The sequence below is a fragment of the Chlorocebus sabaeus genome, chromosome 13 (genome assembly GCF_047675955.1).
Source record: "Chlorocebus sabaeus isolate Y175 chromosome 13, mChlSab1.0.hap1, whole genome shotgun sequence".
Taxonomy (NCBI): Eukaryota; Metazoa; Chordata; class Mammalia; order Primates; family Cercopithecidae; genus Chlorocebus; species Chlorocebus sabaeus.
This window is the reverse complement of record NC_132916.1, coordinates 47,745,557-47,768,100: the sequence shown is the minus strand read 5'-3', so window position 1 is coordinate 47,768,100 and position 22,544 is coordinate 47,745,557. Positions and strand designations below refer to the sequence as shown.

The window sequence follows — 22,544 nt, the reverse complement described above, 5'->3', positions numbered from 1 at the left end:
CCATTGATCTTGGTCACCATAGAAGGAAAGGTCAGTCACTACTTTATATTTGCAGAAAATGACTAGTTTTCAGACAAATGAAGTCATACCTCTAGGGTCCCCCAGCAAACTCTTCTTCCAGCACCCAGTTTACGGTTCCATCCACAACTTTTTACTATGGAGCCGTGGTATATTCTTAATGTCCTATTAAAATAATCTGATAAGACCTTTTCTAATTATTCTTTACTTTCAGAATAACTAAAGTCATCTTCAAAGGAAAAAATAATACAGGAATACCTTGAAGATACTACAGATTTAGTTCTAGATCACTGCAATAAAGCCATTATCTCATTAAAACAAATCACACTACTTTTTGGGTACCCCAATGCATATAAAAGTTATATCTACACTATGGAGTAGTCCATTATATATACAATAACATTATGTCTAAAAATATATACATTCTTTAATTTAAAAATACTTCATTTCTAAAAAATGCTAACAAACATCAAAGCTTTCAGCAAGTCCTAATCTTTTTACTGGTAAAGAGTTTTGCCTTGATGTTGATGTCTGCTGACCGATCATGGTGGTGGTTGCTAAAGGCTGGGTTGGCTGTGGCAATTTCTTAACAAAAGACAACATGAAGTTTGCTGCATCGATGGACTCTGTCTTTCACAAAAGATTTCTTTGTACCATGCAACAATGATAGCATTTTACTCACAAGAAAACTTCTTTCAGTATTGGAGATAATCTTCTACAACTAGGCCAGCTTTTTAATCTACTAATTTATAAATATTCTAAATCCTTGGTTGTCATTTCAACAATGTTCACAGCATCTTTACCAGGAGTAGTTTCCATTTCAAGAAACCACTTTCTTTGCTCATCCATAAGAAGCATCTCCTCACCTTTTCAAGTTTAATCATGAGATTGCAGCAGTTCAGTTCCATCTTCAGGCTCCACTTCTCATTCTAGATGTCTTCCTATTTCTATTCCATCTGCAGTTATTTCCTTCAATGGAGTCTTGAACCCCTCAAAGTAATCATGAGGGTTAGAATCAGCTGTTAAGGAAATCCTGATAATGTTGATATTTTGACCTCCTCCTTTGAATCCCAAATGTTTTTGATGGCATGCAGAATGGTGAATCCTCCAGAAGACTGTAAATTTACTTCATTTAGATGCAAGAAAAGAGTCACTAGCTATAGCTTTACAAAAACGTATTTCTTAAAAAATAACTCTAGAAATAAAAATTACTCTTTGATCCATGGGCTACAGAAAGGATTTTTGTGTTAGAGGGCATCAAAAACAACATTAACCTCCTTAAACATCTGTAACAGAGCTCTTGAGTGATGAAGTACATTGTCAATAAGCAGAAATATTTTGAAAGAAAAAAATATATATATTTCTGAGTAATAGGTCTCAACAGTGGGCTTGAACTACTCAGTAAACAATGCTGTCAATAGATGTGCTGTCATGCAGGTTTGTTGTTCCACTGATAGAGCATAGACAAGGTAGATTTAGTATAATTCTTCAGAGCCTTGGGTTTGTCAGAATGGTAAATGAACATTGGTTTCAACTTAAAGTCACCAGCTACTGTAGCTCCTAATGACAGCTAGCCTGTCCTTTGAAGCTTTGAAGCCGAGTTTTGAATTCTCTAGCTATGAAAGTCCTAAATGGCATCTTCTTTCAATATAAGGCTGTTTCATCTACTTTGAAAGTTTGTTGTTTAGTGTAGTCATCTTTTCATCAATCATCTTAGCTAGATCTTCTGGACACCTTGCAGCATATAGCCTCTACATTAGCATTTGTTGCTTCATCTTGCACTTCTATTTTTTTTTTTTTTTTTTTTTTGAGACAGAGTCTTGCTCTGTCGCCCAGGCTGGAGTGCACTGGCATGATCTCGGCTCACTGCAAACTCCGCCTCCCTGGTTCACGACATTCTCCTGCCTCAGCCTCTGAAGTAACTGGGACTATAGGCGCCCGCCACCACGCCAGGCTAATTTTTTGTATTTTTAGTAGAGACGGGGTTTCACCGTGTTAGCCAGGATGGTCTCGATCTCTTGACCTCGTGGTCCGCCCACCTCGGCCTCCCAAAGTGCTGGGATTACAGATGTGAACCACCGCGACTGGCAACCTTGCACTTCTATCTTATGGAGATGGCTTATTTCACTAAATCTCATGAACCAACCTCTGCTAGCTTCCAATTTTTCTTCTGCAGCTTCTTTACCTCTCTAAGCCTTCACAGAATTGAAGAGAGTTATTGCCTTGGTCTGGATTATGCTTTGGCTGAAGGGAGCATTTTGGTTGGTTTGATCTATTCAGACCACTCAAATTTTCTTCAGATCAGCATTAAGGCTGTTTTGCATTTTTGTCATTTATGTCCTCACCAGAGTAGCACTTTTTAATTTATTTCAATAACTTTTCCTATTTCAATAACTTTTCACAACTTAGCTGTTTGGTGCAAAAGGTCTAACTTTTGGCCTATCTCAGCTTTGAACGTGGCTTCTTTGCGAAGCTTAATCATTGTAGCTTTTGATTTAAAAGAAGAGACGTGTAACTCTTCCTCTCAGTTGAACATTAAGAGGCCATTGTAGCGTTATTAATTGGCCTAGTTTTGATTGTGTCTCAGGGAATAGGGAAGTCCAAGGAGAGGGAGAGAGAGTAGAGGTGGACAGTCAATGGAACAGTCAGAACACACACAACATTTGTCAATTAAGTTCACCTTCTTGAATGGGCGGGATTTATGGAGCCTGTAAACAATTAATGGGTGCAAACAAATACAACAGTAACATCAGAAATCACTGATCACAGATCACCGTAACACATGTAATAATAATGGAGTAGTTTGAAATATTGTGAGAATCACCAAAATGTGACACAGAGGCATGAAGCAAGCACAGGTTACGGGAAAAAATGATGTCAATGGACTTGCTGGACACAGGGTTGCTACAGCCTTCAATCTGTAAAAGTGCAGGATCTGCAACATGTGATAAAGTGAAGGGCAATAAAAGGTAGTATGCCTTTACTTGTATGCTTTTAATTTCTCACTTCAATTTCCAGATCTCTTTATGGTAAGTTCACTTAGTAACCAGTCAGTCTTTCATCAGGATCCACTGCAGGGCAAATTGGTTTTGTCCCATTCACCAATAGCTTGCATTATGTCATAGAGTCTGAGAAGGATGTGACTACAGAAAGTGTCATATAAAAAATAATAAAATCCTGTTTCATAGGGAACACTACTAGAATAATGAGCTTTATAAAAGACTTTTATTCAAAAGAACTATGAAAAGTACAAATGACCAATGGAATAAATTAATAAGTGATTTCATTAAAATGTTCTGCTTTACATAATTAAGACTTACATGTTATAGATTATTCTCAGTTTAAATTTCATGAGAAATAATTTGCAGGGCACCAGGAAATGTTACTATTTTGCTATAACACACATTTTACCATTATTATGAATTCCAAAGACTCAAAAATGGTCATTATTTTCTGTATAAAGAACTGTGAATCTCAAGACGGCACAACTTAATGCTATTTGCATACCACAGAGGCATATTCTGGGTGGAGTCATGTTCTAGAATTTTTTTTTTTCCACTTGTTTGTTTGTTTTTGTTTCAAGTATCAGGCCTTCTTGCTAGAGAATGGGTTTTGTTCATTTCACAACTTAGAATTTCTCAGGATTAATTGATAAATTTAATAAGCTTGATTTTTAAAAACTAAAGTCATGCTAACTAAATAATACTAAAAATATATTAAAATGCAATTTTTGACATTTCACACTATAACTTTTCAGTTGTTTATTAACCCTAAAATGATCCCTATATTTTAGGTTCTGAGAGTAGTGGATTTGTTGAATAAATTATCATAGAATCATTTAACAAATATTATAACCAGGATTTCACTCTGTTTGGTAACATTCATGCTTTAGACATTTTTAAATCATTAGATAAACATTTTCTTTTTCTGGGATAAGTGAAGAATGTGGATTTCCTTTGGAGAAACATTTTTTTTTGTAAATATTTTAATTTAACAATCAATTTTTACAATGACATGATGTAATTAAATTATGTAAAAGCTACAACCTATACTAAAACTTTCTCTGAAAGCTCTATCCTTCACAGAATTGAAGAGAGTTAGTGCCTTGGTCTGGATTAGGCTGGATTAGGCATCCATAAATAATGATTTTTGATGAAAGAATAAAATATGTGGTCTTTTACAGTTTATAGATTCATAAGGTATAAATAATAGGATTATTTGAATGTTAAAATCTTATTTAAAGAATCTAATATTTCAATTTATTGAAAAAATGAGTAATTTTGCACAAATAGCTGCATTTAATATCTGGTCGAATTGCAGTTACTTTGAATTCTGACATTCTATCATTTCATTAAAATATGTTGATGGCATGTGCCTCACTGACCTATGGTGTTTGCACGTATGTGCACATGTGTACATATTTTAAAATATACACTTTTCTACATACAAATATTTTTAATCCAGCCAATCTAATTGTGACCAGAAGCCATCCCTTGGATGATTTCTGTTTTTAGCTGCATCTGGAATTTGAGAAGGAATCAATTTCCTCTACAATTTAATCAAATTTTATTTTGCACAACTCATTAATAGTAATGCCTTAGGTATACATTTAACTTAAACTTTTAAAAGATAATTTTATTGTATGGTGAGGAGACCATATAGCATTTGTCATAGGTTGAATTGTATCTTCCCACATCCTTATGTTGAGGTTCTAATTCCCAGAAACTCAGAGGATGATCTTACTTGGTCATAGTGTCTTTACAGAGGTAATTAAATTAAAATTAGGTCATTAAGGTGTGATCCAATCCATTAGAACTGGTATCCTTATGGAAAGGGGAAATTTGGAGACAGAAACACATAGAGGAAGAATGCCATGTTAACATGAAGCCAGCCATCTACAGGCCAAAGAGAGAAGCTTAAACAGATTCTTCCCTCACAGACCTCAGAAGGAACCCTATCAATGCTTTGATTTCAGACTTCCGCTTCCTCTAGAACTGTGCAACACATCTGTGTTGTGTGTAAGTCACCCAGTTTGTGGTATGTTGTTATGTTAGCCTTAGCAAACTAATATAGCATTTTTTTTTTTTTTTTTGGCCAGATGACAAGTCAGCCTTCATCCATGGTTAAGTTTTGGTAAGCCCTACTCATACGATGGCCTCATTTTATTACTGAGGTGCTCTTACTGAGACATTGTGGCTTCTGAAATGATGGAATATTTCTCAGAAAGTCATATATACCTCCAGAAATCTGGTTTGAGTGACGATTTTCAGTTTCACTGGTACAGAGATGTTATATAAGCCTATAGCAATGCAATTGTGATCAATTTTGGGGCTAGCATATTTTCCATGATGGTTTTCTTATGAAAACTGCCTTAGCAAAACTCTTTAATGATCTGGCTCTTTTGATGATCTGTAGAGTTTTTGAAAGAAGACATGTTTAATTGGAAGTAACATGGGTAAAATAATGGATGCTATTTTTGAAGAACTTCCTGTAATACTGAACCAGTGAGTTTAATATTCAAATTTGAATATACAATGTGTATCCCTGTTGTTATCAGATTAAAAAGGAAAGTGATTTTTATGTGAGAAAAAAAAAATGATTCCTAAACTGTTTTTCATTTCTCTTATTTTCTTCTAAGGTAGAAGCAGACATTGAATGGCAGACATCTTGCAGAGTGTAACCCTAGATCCATACTATTCAAGCGAGGCTGCTTAGTAGTTTCCAAAAACACAAGCTCTAAAGCAACCACAATTTTATAAAGCCTATTTTACTGAATCAGCTATGGCTTGCTGATACTGATGCAGTTGTAGTGCTTGAATAAGCTTAGTAAAATAAAGCTTATGAAGCTCACTCCACAGAAACTACTGCTTTGAGTGATTTAAATGTCAGAAATGTGGGCTTGTCATTGTTTTTTTCCCAGTAAAATCCTATTCAGATAAGCTATTTGAAATGATTCGATAGGGAATTCACTCTTCCTTATAATACTGACAGTCCCAATGCCTAGAGTCCACCCTGGACTGACCCCAAGGAAAGTGACTTCCTCCCCGTCTCTAGCAGTAATACAAGGTTGAGTCCCCCGACAGTAGATACCAACTTGGTTCTTAGAGGACAAGGGTCTCATTTTTCATTTATTTTTTAACCTCCTTTAGATGCTGAGGATGTAATTTTATCTTTGGAATACTTAATAAAATGACTGCCCTCCTGCTTAGTAAAAACTGAAATGTTAAGCAGTGTGAAGGGGCTAGATAGAAAAAGTCCATTCATTATTTTATTTATATCTTTGCTTTTAAAATCAGTTTCTATCAGCACTGCAATTGCCCAGAGAAAAAGCCTTTTATTAGTTGCCAATGAGTGGCATTTCTTCCTCACAAAAAATTTAAGACCTCCATCTTAGGTCTATTCGGACGAGCAGGATGAGAATGTTGAAGACTAAGCAACACACAGTACTTTGAAAACTCTGATAATGAGTAGACTTCAGAAAATTGGTTCCTTTTAATTCTTCTTTTTCAGTTTCCTTTCATATCAAACAGGAAAAGAATACTTGTCCCCACTCTCTAGATGTGTGCAGCTTTATCAGCCTGTTTCTAAAACTGTGTGAGCTCCTTAGAAGAAAGGTGTTGTATAAAGTATTATTTGTGTTTACCTAATTGCTTGCTCTTTTGAAATATGGGCATGAATACCTTAATGTTCTTTTCAGAAGCACATAAAGGAGCTTCAAGCTCATTTAAAAGTCCTTTGAAAGGCACAGGAAGCTGCTGGTTATTTTCTTCATAGATTAAATGATAAAAACAAAACACATAGGAAATCTTATCTGCCTAAATTTTCAGGCTGCATTTTCATCATAAAATATATGTGTTTCCTTCATGAGACATGTATACTCAATCCAGAAAGATAGAGGTTTGGGCAAAACTATCATGATCTGTTCTAAACCTTTTAAATAACTTAATAAAGATTTGGGCTGGGCATGGTGGCTCATGCCTGTATTCTCAGCACTTTGGGAGGCTGAAACAGGTGGATCATCTGAGGTCAGGAGTTCGACACTAGTCTGGCCAACATGGTGAAACCCTGTCTCTACTAAAAATATAAAAATTAGCTGGGTGTGGTGGTGCATGCCTGTAATCCCAGCTACTCAGGAGGCTGAGGCAAGAGAATTGTTTGAACCCAGGAGGTGGAGGTTGCAGTGAGCCAAGATTGTGCCACTGTACCCCAGTCTGGGCAACAAGAGTGAAATTCCGTCTCAAAGAAAAAAAAATTGGGGTTCAAGTAAAACAAATATAATAATATGTTAATACAATGGTGTCCACATTTAAATATATTTTTGTTCTCACAAAATTCTTAAATATTTTATTATATGAGAGAGAAAAATACTCTGTGGATTTGTTTTCTACACAATTATGGTAATAGCATTAATTCTGGAGTCACTGAAGAAAGTGTCAATTTATATTACTGACAAATTTATATTACTGATAATTAAAGATGCATGAAAGTAGACATATTTTATTATACTTTTTTTATATCAAAGCTCTTGGGCTACTCAATAAAATCAGTCATTTCCCTGTTTACTGATTATACACTTTAAAACAGTGGTTTCCATTCTTTTTTGGCACCAGACACCGGTTTTGTGGAAGACAATTTTTCCACAGGTCAGGGCAGGGGTATGGTTTCAGGATAAGTCAAGCACATTATATTTATTGTGCACTTTATTTCTATTATTATTACTATTACTATTATTATTTTGAGATAGAGTATCACTCTGTCACCCAGGCTGGAATACAATGGCACGATCTCGGCTCACTGCCACCTCTGCTTCCTGAGTTCAAGCAATTCTCCTGCCTCAGCGTCCCAAGTAGTTGGGACTACAGGCGTGAGCCACACACCTGGCTAATTTTTGTATTTTTAGTAGAGTCGGGGTTTCACCATGTTGGTCAGGCTGGTCTCAAGCTGCTGACCTCATGATCCATCCGCCTCAGCCTCCCAAAGTGCTGGGATTACAGGCATGAGTCACAGCGCCTGGCCCTATTTCTATTATTACTACACTATAATATATAATGAAATAATTATACAACTCACCATAATGCAGAACTGGTAGAAGCCCTGAAGTGTGTTTCCTGCAACTGGACAGTCCCACCTGGGGGCGACTGGAGACAGTGACAGATCATCAGGCATTAGATTCTCGTAAGGAGCACACAACCTAGATCCCTCCAATGCACAGTTCACTACAGGGTTCGTGATCCCATGCGAATATAATGCCGCTGCTGATCTGACAGGAGGTGGAGCTCAGGCAGTAATGCAAGCCATGAGAAGTGACTGTAAATACAGATAAAGCGTTGCCTGCCCACCATCACTCACCTCCTGCTGTGTGACCTGGTTCCTAATGGGTCCATGGCCTGGGGGTTCGGGACTCCTGCTGTAACATATCTCTATTCACATACACATGTGTATTAAAAATTGTAATTATTAAATTTTCACTACTTTTTCAATAAATGGATGGAAATTTCCTTATAAGTAGAAAATATAAGACTACTTTTGTTTATATTTAAATATATTTTGAAAAATAGTTTGCTTCATCACATTCACCTGAATACTGAGAAAAGTAAAATTTAAAAAAGAAACTTAAGTCTTAGTTCTTGCATTTCCATAAATTTCCTGAAAGTAGCTATTGGCAATATGAGAAATCTACCATTTTCTGACTATAGTTTTAAGCAGAAGCTTTATATGAAGTACTTATCATTATTAGTGAATACATCTACATGAACTTATGGTTACCTTGTGTGCCTTTGAAGGAGGAGGGCTGTCATACTCTCTTACAGGTAATAAAATAGAATCTATTGTGACACAATAGTATGATTATGACTCCATATGGGGTAAAGCAGCAGGAAATGATTAATTCTTAAGGAAGAGCTGATTTCCATGAAAATATCTTTAGGAAAGAGAAAGTAAAAAACACACATTAGAGTCAACAAATCATGGAAAGCTCATGATTCTGAAGCATTCAGCTTAGTATTTTTTTCCAAATTGAAATGGCATGTCATTACTCAAGGCTTTTCTGTTTCAGTGGGTTTGCAATTCAATGACAATGGAACAATTTAGGAGGAGGACTGCTGGGGCTAAAGTTTTATTTGTGCAAATTTGGCCCAGGAAGAAAATATGTCAACACAAACATAAAATACTAGAAAATTAATTTCCCAAATGAACCAAATATAGTTCATATATCTTATGTTTATCTTATTCAAATGATATTTGCTAAGAATCAGAGCCTTGCTACTATTTCCGTGAGATTGAATCCACATAATTTGGGAGATTTTCTGCAGATTCTTTTCCAAAACTTCTAACTCACAAAATTGGACAAATCCTGGAATGGCTTATCTTACTGCATGAGACTTCCTGGGTTCATGAGAGGAAGATGAATAATTTTTCTAGAATGAACCTGATTCAACCTGTCAAATTTATTTTCATAAAAGGTCTTTTCATGGGTCATATTAATTTTTATCCCTAACCTGGCCCACTATATATAGTGCCCTGTGACATTTTGGTTTAGGCTACTTGGGCAAGTAGTGGTAATAAGGAATCCTGGCCATGATTTCTGTTATTTTAACATGAAAGATATTTATTCTATTAAAATGGCTATGCTTATCAAGTTTAACATATACTAATAGTCTTTTAGAGTATTTATTTAAACATTCCAAGAAAAAGATACATGTTATGGACTGGTTTGCATCCAGCCCTGCCCCATAAAACTTGTATGTTGAAATCCTTACCCTTAATGTAATGGTGTTTTTTTAAATAGGGACTTTTGAGAGGTAATTAGTTTAGACAAAGTCATAAGGGCAAGGCCCTCATGATAAACTTGGTGCTCCTATAAGAAGAAACACCAGCGATTTTGCTCTCTGCCATATGAGAACACAGACAGAATGTAGCCATCTACCAGCCAGGAAGAGAGGCCTCACCAGTACCCAACCTTGCTGGCACCCTGACCTCAGAGCAACCTTCAGACTCTGAGGAGTAAATGTCTCCTGTTTAAGCACTCTAGGGATAGTATTTTGTTATGGCAGCCCAAGCAGACTAAGACCATGAATCATCACACATTTGTAAATTGATAATCAGATTTTTATTCCTTTTGTAAAGTAAAAATAAAAATCTAAACCCCCCAACTTACTGAATGGCTCCTTCCTCTCTGCCAAGGGAATTCCAAAGTTAACCTGAAAAACTAGTTCAGGTCATGATGGGAAGGAGGTGTCAGACATGTCTCCTTATATCCTCTTCCCTTTGGAATTCAGGTGCAACTGGCCAGCATTAACATTAAAACAGAGATTTTAAGAGTTACAAAACAGACTCTTTGTAGCAATAAGATGCCAGATTCCAACTTGACTAGTATAGCGTCACATGACAGATAGCAGACCCTAAGAGAAATAAAAATATTTTACCCTAAAATACTTTTGACATATTTTGAAATGGCCTTATTACGCTGTCTCTTGTGGAAAATACATTCTGTAGAGAATTTCCCTCCCTTTCCAGATCTTATCCTTATGTAGGAGAGAGTAACTGAGAGTCTAGTACCTTTTTGGGTTTGATAAGAGACATTTGCCATCTATTCTCTCTGAAGCCTGCTACCGAAGCCTTCATCTACATAACAAGAACCTTGATCTCCAGAACTCCTTATCTTAACCCAGACATGCGTATCTATTGACTCTGGGTTCTTAGATAATAACCTTACCCTTACTTAACTTTTTCAACCAGTTGTCAATCAGAAAATCTTTGAATCTGCCTATGACCTGCCCCCTACTTCGAGTCGTCTCACTCTTCTGAACTGAACCAGTGTATATGGTACATGTATTATTGGCTATGCCTGTAACTTCTGTCCCCCTAAAATGTGTAAAATCCAGCTGTAACCCATTCACCTTTGGCGTATGTTCTTGGGACCTCTTGAGATGTGCCTTGGGCTTTGGTCATTTATATTTGGCTCAGAATAAATCCATTCATTTATGTTACAGAGTTTGATTCTTTTTGATTGGCCATCTACAATTTAATCTCTTCAATCTGGTTTTAGAAACCTCTCCCAGATGTTGCCACTTGGAAATTTAAAAGTTTTAATAACATCTGAAATTGTCTCCTTACAAAAAGTTTTCTCTGCTTAATGATTGACATTATTTAGTGAATATATGCTTTCTTTCAGTCATTTTTTTCTAACCCACTAGTCTTTCCTCCACTGTTGTAGCCTTCTTCGGACCAGCAAAACTTTGCAGTTCTTATGAGATTCTCTTGAACAGATATGTTTTTACTTCTACCACTAGCGTACCTCTCATCTCAATGTTTTCTCATATCATGAAAATGTTATCTTTGCTACTTCATTTATTTCTCTGATTAGAGGTCACTATGTACTGCATAACCTTCTATATGCAGAAATATTGAGGTTATTTAACATGACACTTTTTAAAGCTGATTTCCTGTAGCAACACTTCTAATATTTCTCATATTTAATAACTATTGGGGCCTTATTGTGCAAAATGTGCTGTGCTAAGTGCTATGAAAGGATAGATGACTTGATCCCTACCTAGTGCCTTGTTGAAGAACAAAGAGCTATAAAACAGTCAGAATAATTTTGTTCACATCACTGTATTCATCAAAAAATGCTATAGTATTACAAGTAAGAACAGTAGAGTTCAGGCCAAAAGATTAAGGAAATATTGTCAAGGAGTTGACATCTGAGGTAAATCTTGGAAGAGGAGTTTAGATTTATACAGTGGGAATTTAATAAGATTTAAAAAATAAATAAATAAATACAGATTCATCAGGAACCTTGGCCACTTTAAATTAGTAAAATGCAATGGGTTTCACCTGTAATGTCTTAGGAATTCAATATCTCTGGTTTCAAAAAATGAATTCCAGCCAAGTGTGGTGGCTCTTGCTTATAGTCTCAGATGCCTGGGAGGCTGTTGGGAAAGGATCATTTGAGGCTTGGGTTTGAGACCAGCCTAGGCAATATAGCGAGACCCTGTCTCTAAAAATAATAAAAAATTAGTTAAGAAATGAATTCTAGTTTTCAACCTAAAATAATCAAAAGTATCACCATCTAATAACTTAAAGAGAGTTTCTTCAAGTGCAAAGTGTGAGAATGGATCACTTGGATACACCAACTACAAAGGAATGGAGTCAGTGTTCCAAAGTAGAGATGCTGAGGCTTTATTTACATAGAGAGGAGCTCTAAGCAATTTTCCAACATTATTTATACAAGGTTGTTGCATAGTTGCAGCTATCTGATTGGTGATAGGCAGGGCTTCTTTTTGTGAGGGTGCATTTAATATTTTTTTATAAAGGGTATAACAATCATGGTTTTGTGTCATCTGTTCTAAGCAAACCAGGACAACAAAGAAGAAGTTGATCTATAACAATGTCATTAGGAGGCAAGAGGTTTTCCCCTGATGTCATTTAATTCTCTCTAGCCATTGCAGAGAACAAGAAAAATATGTAGGTAAGTTAATCTATAATATGAGAAAAGAAAGTGTAACTCTAGGTAACTCAGATCACAGTCCCATCTTTCTCAAGGCTTAAAGTATTTTTGGGAGGTTCTAAATTTTAAATTTTAGCTTTAAAATTTTACTAGCTTTTAAATTCTAGTTTTTAAATGTTACTGATTTTACATAGTTATGCTCTAAGCATTGCTTTTCACCTTTAAATTCAATTTGCTATTTGTAGAAAAACTAGTATTCTGAATGGTGAGGACCTGCTAAATTGAAAATGTGAAGTCAAAGACCAATAACAAGCTCGGAAATGGATTGAAATGGTCAGTAACAAGTACCCTACTGACCAAAAAAAACCAAAAAACAAAAAACAAAAAAAACCCCAAAACCCCGCAGGACCAGATAGATTCACAGCGGAATTCTATTATTAATTGATATACAATGAAGAGCTAGTACCATTTCTTCTAAAATTGTGTATTAGTTCCTTTTCATATGACTATAAAGAACTGCCCGAGACTGTGTAATTTTTAAAGGAAAGAGATTCAACTGACTCACAGTTCCGCGTGGCTGAGGAAGCCTCAGGAAACTTACAATCATGGTGGAAGGTGAAGGGAAAGTAAGGCACCTTCTTTTCAGGACATCAGGAAGGAGAAGTGCTGAGTGAGGGAGGGGGCAGAGCCCCTTATAAAACCATCAGGTCTAGTGAGAACTCACTCATCACAAGAACAGCATGGGGTAACTGCCCCCATGATTCAATTACTTCCACCTGGTCTCTCCCTTGACACATGGGGATTATACAGATTACAATTTAAGATGAGTTTGAATAGGCACACAGAGCCTAACCACATCAGAGGCACTCCTCTCCAACTCATTATATGAGGCCAGCATCATCCTCATACCAAAACTTAGCAGAGACAGAACAACAAAAAAGAAAATTTCATGCCGATATTCTTGATAAACATTGATGCAAAAATCCTTAACAAAATCTTGCAAAACAAATCCAGCAGTGTATCAAAAAGCTAATCGATCACTATCAAGTAATCTTCATCCCTGTGATGCCAGGTTGGTTCAATTTGATTCATCAAATAAATGGAACCAAAGACAAAAAACACATGATTATCTCAATAATCATGAAGAAAAGGGTTCTGATAAAATTCAACATTCCTTTATGTAAAAAACTCTCAATAAACTAGGTATTGAAGGAATATATCTCAAAATATTAAGAGACATCTACGATAAACCCACAGCCAACATCATACTATGGGGCAATAGCTGGAAGCATTTCCCTTGAAAACCAGCACAAGAAAAGGATGCCTTCTCTCACCACTCCTCTTCAACATAGTATTGGAAGTCCTGTCCAGTCAAGAGAAAGAAATAAAGGGCATCCAAACAGGAATATAGAAAGTCAAACTATTCCTATTTGCATATGATGTGATTCTATATCTAAAAATCTCAATAGTCTTGGCCTGAAAGCTCCTTCAACTGATAAACAACTTCAGCACAATGTCAGGATACAAAGTAATGTACAAAAATCAGTAGCATTCCTATACACCAACAGCAGCCAAGCTAACAGCCAAATCAGGAAGTCAATTCCATTCATAATTGCCACACACACACAAAAACCACCTAGGAATACATCTAACCAGGGAGGTAAAAGATCTCTACAATGAGAATTACAAAACAAATGGAAAAACATCCCATGCTCATGGATAAAAATAATCTATATCATTAAAATGGCCATACTGCCCAAGGTAATTTATAGATTCAATGCTATTTCTATCAAACTACCAATAACATTCTTCGCAGAACTAGAAAAATATTTTAAAATATATATAAAGCCAAAATAAGGGCCCAAATAGCCAAGACAATCCTAAGCAAAAAGGAAAAAGATGGAGGCATTACATTACTCAACTTCAAACTATACTACAGGGCTACAGTGAGCAAAATAGCATGGCACTCACACAAAAACAGTCACATAGAACAATGGAACAGAATATAGGGCCCAGAAATAAAGCCCCCTACCTACGACCCTCTGATCTTCGACAAAACTGACAAAAACAAGCAACGGGGAAAAGATGCCCTATTCAATAAATGATGCTGGGATAACTGGCTAGCCATATGCAGAAGATTGAAATTGGACAACTTCCTTACACCTTATATAAAAATCAACTCAAAATGGATTAAAGACTTAAATGTAAAACCCAAAACTATAAAAACCCTGGAAGGCAACCTAGGCAATACCATCCTGAACATAGGAATGGGTAGATTTCATGACAAAGATACAAAAAGCAACAATAACAAAGGTAAAAATTGACAGATGAGATCTAATTAAACTTAAGAGCTTCTGCACAGCAAAGGAAACTATCAACAGAGTGAACGGACAACTTACAGAATGGAAGAAAATTTTTGCAAACTGTGTATCTGACAAAGGTCTAATATCCAGCATCTATAAAGAACTTAAATTTATAAGAGGAAAACAACTCCATTAAGAAGTGGGCAAAGGACATGAACACTTTTCAAAAGAAGATATATATGCAGCCAATAAGCCCATGAAAAAAGCTCAATATCGCTGATCTTTAGAGAAATGCAAATCAAAACTACAATGAGACACTATGTCACACTAGTCAGAACGGTTATGATTAAAAAGTCCGAAAAGAACAGATGTGAGATTGCAAAGAAAAGGGAACACTTATACACTGTTGGTGGGAGTGTAAATTAGTTCAACCATTGTGGAAAGCAGTATGGCAATTCATCAAAGAACTAAAAACAGAACTCGTTCAACCCAGCAATCCCATTACCGGGTCTATGCACAGAGAAATAGAAATGATTGTACCATAAAGACACACGCATGCAAATGTTTTGCAGCATTATTACGATAGCAAAGACATGAAATCAGCCTAAGTGCCCATTAATGACAGATTAAATAAAGAAAATGTGGTATATATACACCATGGAATACTATGCAGCCATAAAAAGAACAAGATCTTGTCTTTTGTGGGAACATGGATGGAGCTGCAGGCTCAGAATTTTCTGTTCCTGTTCTGCAGGAACAGAAAATGAAATACCGCATGTTCTCACTTACAAGTGGGAACTAAACGATGACAACTCATGAATGCAAAGAAGGGAATGACAGATAATGGGGCCTACTTGAGGGTGGAGGGTGGCAGGAGGGAAAGGAGCAGAAAAAAAAATAACTGTTGGGTAACGAAGCTTACTACTTGGGTGATGAAATAATCTGTACAACAAATCCCCGTGAAATGAAATCTCCCTTGACCTTGCCATTTCCAAGCCACCAGAACTGTAAGAAATAAATATTTGTTGTTGATAGCTACCTAGTTTATAGTATTTTGTCAAAGCAGCCTGAGCAAATGAAGACACTTGCTGTGATATACTAGCCTACTTCTCAACAGTGCTAATGGCATGTAACAGATGTTCCTTCTTATTTTAACTCCTGTAAATTCACTTTCCCCTTACCTTATGAAGTTTGCATTTTCTTTTATTATTATTATTATTATTGTTTAAAGTTTGGGAGTACATGTGCAGGTGAGTTATATGTAAACTCATGTCACATGTCTCCTGATACTTTTAATGAAAGCCCTACATTGCCACCCACTCCATCCACTGTTCCATTAAGTGAATTTCTTTATCTAGTGGTGGGATTAGAAATGGAACCAGTCCTTGTTTCCTAGATCTCCCTTTTCTGGCAGTAGACCTTCACTGCTATGGTCTGAATGTTTATGTCCCTCCAAAACACACGTTGAAATCCTCACTCCTAAGGTGATGGCATTAGGAGTTGGGACCATTGGGAAGTGATTAGAACAGGAGGGTGGAGTCCATGAATGGAATTAGTGGCTTATAAAAGTAGCCTGGGAGAGACTCCTAATCCCTTCCACTTAATGGAACAGTGAATGGAGTGGATGGGTAGGAAGGAGTGCCAGATAATATTAAAAAATAAATAAATAAATAAAAATAAAAAAAGAAAAACCATATATATATCAACCTCAGCAGACATATTAAGTAGCAAAAACATCCTCTGAAATTGCATTATGATGATCATATCCCAAAAACCTGGGAGAAAAGGTGGCAATGTAGGGCTTTCATTAAAAGTGTCAGGAGACTAGTTTACATTTGTAAACTCTAGAATTGGTAAAAAACATTTTAAGTTAAATAATGAATTTATTACTTTTGAGCTTTATCTGCCCAAGTGTCTTTCCACTCGAATTTCTACGAAGTTCTTATTTACATGCATGTGTTTTGGAACACAAACAATATAGCAAGGGTCACTCTTACACGTGATTGGGAATTATGTTCTTAATGTAATTTGGGAATAACACATATAATGTCATCAGTAGTATATACTTCCTCTCTCTCATTTGCTCTACACATCTTGAAAGAGAGATATAGTGTAAGAGTACTACACTAACCACATCACCGTGTGAAATGCAAAATTCATAATTAATGCTTTTATGTAATGAGAATACAATGTTTCATTTATACCATTCTAGAATGTAGGTGTCTTCCTTGAGCATCCTGAAAGAGATTACATTGTCAGCGTCCCATAGGAAAAATAAGGAATAACAATATGGAAGTGCACTTGGCAGTTTCTTCATCTGATAGATAAGGCATCATGCGGTTAAGTGACTTCTGTCGGGAGGCTTATGGCTTATTCTTCTTTGTATAACCTGACTCTGGAGCCAGTCTTTGGATCCATTATATAAGGAAACCCCCTTTTACACTATAGGAAAATGTCACATGGCCATTAAGTGAGATCCCTACTTCTTTTGAGGCTGATTCTGCCTGACAATCAAAATTTTGTATGAAATCAAAATGAATAGAATTAAAAAGTAGGCCTGGAAAGTGCTTCACATATCCTAGCTGCTCTGCTCCAATTCTCAGATACCAACTTTCAAGAAGCATAGCGCCTGTCAAATTGCTCAGTAATATTTACCTCTCATTTTTCCTGCCATATCAATAACTAGCTCTTGTCATCTTTAAAGTGCTTCTCAAACATTAAATAATCTCAGATTACACACTCTGTTCTTTGCATTTATCTTGACCAGCTGTCAGAGAAGGCAATTTATTCCCTCTCAATTTTATTCCTCTTGGCTCTGTGTGGCTTTTGCAGTAAATTTGAATGGAAATTGAAAGGTACAACTTAATGTGTTTCATAACAAGGGCAACACATAATTTTCTTTAAGAAGGATGACCTTCAGATTACTTTCAAATTGCTTATAGCTTTGTGGTTGTATATTCAGAACATATTTTCATTACCTTTGAGTCATGATTAATTCTTAAGTGGAAATTTTGAGGGTGTGAAGATTTAAAAAAGGACAATGAAAAACATAACAGTATTAATTTATCATTTTCACTTATTTAATAGTTGTACCATAATTGGATTGGAAGGATCATTAAGTGAATAAAAATTTAGAATCCATATTATGTCAGTTGTTTAAAAAACATAATATTCATTTTCAACTCAGGGCTTGCATTTCTGAATATATTTTCTCAATTTTTTGATCAAAGAAAGGAAAATGTGTGTGTGTGTATGTGTGTGTGTGTGTGTGTGTGTGTGTGTGTGTATATATATATATATATATAAATTCAGGTTCTGTTTTAAAGGTTTTGCCTTTTTAAAATGTGACCAGGATTCAACTAATTTGTATCAAATCTCAGTAAAATTACTCCTTGAGTTTCAGTATACAAAGCAGGTGTGTGTGATACTGTTTACAGAAATAGACTCTAATATACAACTCAATAAAGTGAATCTGAAGTGCAAAAGCAATTCTTGTGTTCTCTGCTTAGTGCTAGTAGGAAGGCTTCCAGTGGTTAAAATACTGCAGATTACAACATATCAACTTTCAGGTGGGCCAGTCCTAAACACTCATAATTGGTTTACTTTGCTGCAAATCATTATTCCAGAGGTTCGATTCACTTGTAGCCCCACTTGGGTCTTAAATTGCATTTCAAAGCACTCCTATCATTCATCCATTTTCAGAACTACCATTAGGAGTGATGTGAATTTGGTACAATAATCAATGAGAAGATATTATATGACTCCTTTTACATTTTTCCTTCTTGAGCACCACCTCAAGTGCAGTTTGTAAAATCTGAGTTTTAGAGGTATTTTTTCATCTTGCTATCATTTTCACTAAATTGAGTTCATGAACCTCGAATATGTATTCTACAGTTTTTTTTCAGAAAAGAGATTTGTTGTCGCTATTGTTAATTCCTACCTAAAGTAATTTAAACATCTTAATTAAATTATTTTGCCCCTGATGTTCCTTATCAGCTTTTGAATTTTTTGAAAATATGGGGCTAAATTTATCATTGTTATAAAAAATAATTTAAAAACTAATTTTGTTTGGTTACTACCACCTATTAGTATGTACTTTTGAATGCATTTGATTTTCTTTCCTGATTAATCATAGAATTGCATATTATTTATCTCATTTTTGTAAAGAGAAGGATAGTATTATTTTATGACTAAAGAAACCAGAAAAGTACTTAATTTTGCTGGCAGTGTTATTTCTTTCTCCAATACTTAAAAATTATCTTATAAACTGGATTTATATTACAAGCATCCTGTATACATATCTGAAAGGTTCACATATTATTTTTCTAATTTAACGAATTCAGTTATAGTGATAATGTTTGCACTGTAATGAAATAACTCTATTTGCTATAGATCATCTTTCTTAATTTTGCTAATAGGGAAAAAACAGCTTCTACTTATATGGATAAATTATACTACATGTTCCTCTTTGCCTGTATTACAAGAAATAAATTAATTGATTGGACAGGATGCCAAGGAAGTCAGAGAATTCTTTTTCGATTCCCTGAAAATATCTTAGCCTAATATATGTGCTTATTAAATGGAAACAAATGCCTGCATCTATTGAAGAGCTGGTGCTTCCACCTTTATTTCTGAGGTTAATCCTGCCTTTCGGGCCATTTCTTAGAGTGACATTTGTAGTTGTATTGAGTCACAGTTGTGCTGATAGCAATGAAGGTGATGATGTAATAAATGAATATAGTGGTGATGATAATAATGATTATGATGTAGTTCAGTAGTTGTTGCATTGTCACTTACTAAATGACTACCATGTACCAGGAAATGTGTCAAACAGTTTGCGTGAGTTATTTCTCCACCATCATACACCTGCAAATTGAGTCTTACCAATCTCACTCATCAGATATAGATGCTTCTCACTCAGAGATGTAGTGTAGAGTGACCTTCTAGCCATGTGGGTAATGCAGAGAGAAGCCAGGAGTTAATTCCAATCTCTTATCTATAATGCCCAAAGCATAACTTTTTTGCTTGACTGTTTCCATGAAAAAGCTAGACATACCTGAAAGGAAGAGTTTTGATGGTAGAGCAAGAGACTGATGGAAAGAAGCACTTTAATTCCACCCTGACTTCAAAGAGCACAAAGGCTAAAATCTTCCCATTATTATTGGACACATTCTAAGAGAAACTACAGCTACTCTTTCCAGTTGGGTGAAATTTACTTTATGAAAAATGTTAAAGAAATTTGAAAATTTAGATTTTCTTGTGTATCCATCACATAGAAATGTTGCAATTTTGAGATAAATAGTAAAATTGAAAAAATGTAATCATGTATTTTATATTGAATCAAAGTTTTCTTTCTTGGCATGTAATTCTTAAATTATTATAGATAATGTGGTCTATATTTTAATCCCCCCCAAAATATGTTTTTTAACAGTGCTTTTGGCAAAAATATTTGGATTGGTAGAATTTTGTTTTCCCTTAAATATTCAATTACTTCACATCTGTGTAATTTGGGATTTTAAGTGCTATGAACATCACTTGAATTTTCTGCTAGGTCTTCAATTGTTCTTAAATGTAATATGAAATAGTTGTTTCAGATGATCTCTAAGTTACTTCTAGATTTAACTTTCTATGAGTCAAGAGTGGCCAAGATAATCAGACATGTCTTGTCTCCATCCAGGAGGTTTTCTAGCCATACAGTAGCGTCAATTTTATAGAAGAATGAGCTACAAGATTGTTAGATGTATGTTCTGTATATAAAAATAGCATTAAAAGAAAAGGTAAAGAGTCATCAAAAAAAAGCCACATAAATATTAAAGTGTTACTATCTTATGTATATGTGTATGTATGCAATTTTATAAACCACTAAAAGGAGATTTACAGAAAAATGGAGGAAAAACCCACAAGAAAAGAAATATCAAGGAAAAATAAATATATAAATAGCTCATTCCTAGTAACTGAATAATTGCAAATAAAACCCAAATCTTCTCTTATGTCATTGCAAAAATTTTAAACATCACTAATAGTATTGTCAAGGATAAGGTAATACAACTACTGGCATACACTATTTTCAAAAGATACTAGCTTTCAAATACGTGTGTGTATTCTCAAAGCTAAAAGCGATTATGTTATTTGTCCCTGGAATTCTATATTTAGGACTTTGTCCTCAAGAAATAAATAACAATATGTGCTGAGAAAATTTCTGCCCTGTCCCACAGAAGAAAGCTTTTTGATTAAATTATGCACAGCCATAAAATTACATGTCATGAAGCCACTTAAATGGTATTTTGAGAAATACATAATGGCAATAAAACATAGTTCTGATATATTGCCTAGTATAAAAGTAAAAGACAATGTGCTAATGACTTGTCAAAACCAGATAAATCATATTTATATATTATATGTATGTACAGAAATATAGGTGCAAAATATTAACAGTGGTTATTTCCGGGTGGTGAGATTAAAACTGTCTATCTACTTATCTATTTATTTTATTTTTATTTTTTTTAATTTTCTCTCATGAACATGTGGACTCTTAAAATCAGGAATATAAGAGTTACTGGATATAGTAAGATTTTCTAACATCATTCTCTTAGATCTTCTGTGCCCCTACAAACAAACAAACAAACAAACAAACAAACATGAATGACCTCATTAGATGACCTCACTAGATGGGTCAATTATGCAATTAAGTTAAAATATTCGAGGCCAGGCGCGATGGCTCAAGCCTGTAATCCCAGCACTTTGGGAGGCCGAGACGGGCGGATCACAAGGTCAGGAGATCGAGACCATCCTGGCTAACCCGGTGAAACCCCGTCTCTACTAAAAAATACAAAAACTAGCCGGGCGTGGTGGCGGGCGCCTGTAGTCCCAGCTACTCGGGAGGCTGAGGCAGGAGAATGGCGTAAACCCGGGAGGCGGAGCTTGCAGTGAGCTGAGATCTGGCCACTGCACTCCAGCCTGGGTGACAGAGCGAGACTCTGTCTCAAAAAAAAATAAATAAATAAAAAATATTCGGAAGAAGTTTTATCCAGTTGAACCGTTTTATCACTTGTGTTGATTCTCCCTCAGAGGACTTGGGAGATGAGAAATGCTGATTGTATGAGCACAGGAGTTTTAGAGTGAACAGTAAATGCTGAGGAGAAAATAATGCGCTAGTGGGCAGGAAGGCTTTGTCCTGCCACTAAGGAGTTGTGTCTGTTCTAGAAAGTGGTATGAACAGGTTTAACACTCATATAGTCAGTGCTTCTTTTCATCAATATTTAACGTGAATTTCTAAATTATATTTTCCTTTCTGAATGTTTGATTAGGAAATGCATCTACAACCACAACTGTGATAGACAGCAAAAATGGATCTGTGCCCAAATCCCCTGGAAAAGTGCTGAAGAGGACAGTCACAGAAGACATAGTGACCACGTTCAGCTCTCCTGCAGCCTGGCTTCTGGTCATTGCCCTGATAATCACGTGGTCAGCTGTTGCCGTCGTTATGTTTGATTTAGTGGATTACAAAAACTTTTCAGGTAAGATCCATGAAATTTGGCTTTAAAATTAAAATTAATTCAAATGGAAAGAAACAGTGTCCCCTCCAGTTCTTGTTTGGTTTCTCTTTCATCTTAGTGTGAGAAAGAAAGCACCTCACAAAAGTGCTTAAGGATCACTGAAATCTGTTTCATTCTTCTCCTTTTCCTCCTGTTCTCTTTCTTTGTCTGGGGTACTTACTGATTTCCAATGAAATTGATATCCTTATTTGCAAGAGCTGAACAAAGGCTGAATGTTGC

General features: G+C 35.6%; 1 protein-coding gene across 3 annotated transcripts in view; it reads left to right on the top strand.

The window, feature by feature from the left end:
• TRDN (triadin) overlaps positions 1 to 22,544 on the top strand; it is a 273,616-nt gene that overhangs the window by 39,039 nt on the left and 212,033 nt on the right. For all 3 annotated transcript variants that reach the window (XM_073022439.1, XM_008007178.3, XM_038000956.2), the window contains exon 2: positions 22,077 to 22,286. In XM_073022439.1, coding sequence (XP_072878540.1) covers positions 22,077 to 22,286 — 210 coding nt within the window. The remainder of the gene's footprint in view (positions 1 to 22,076; positions 22,287 to 22,544) is intronic.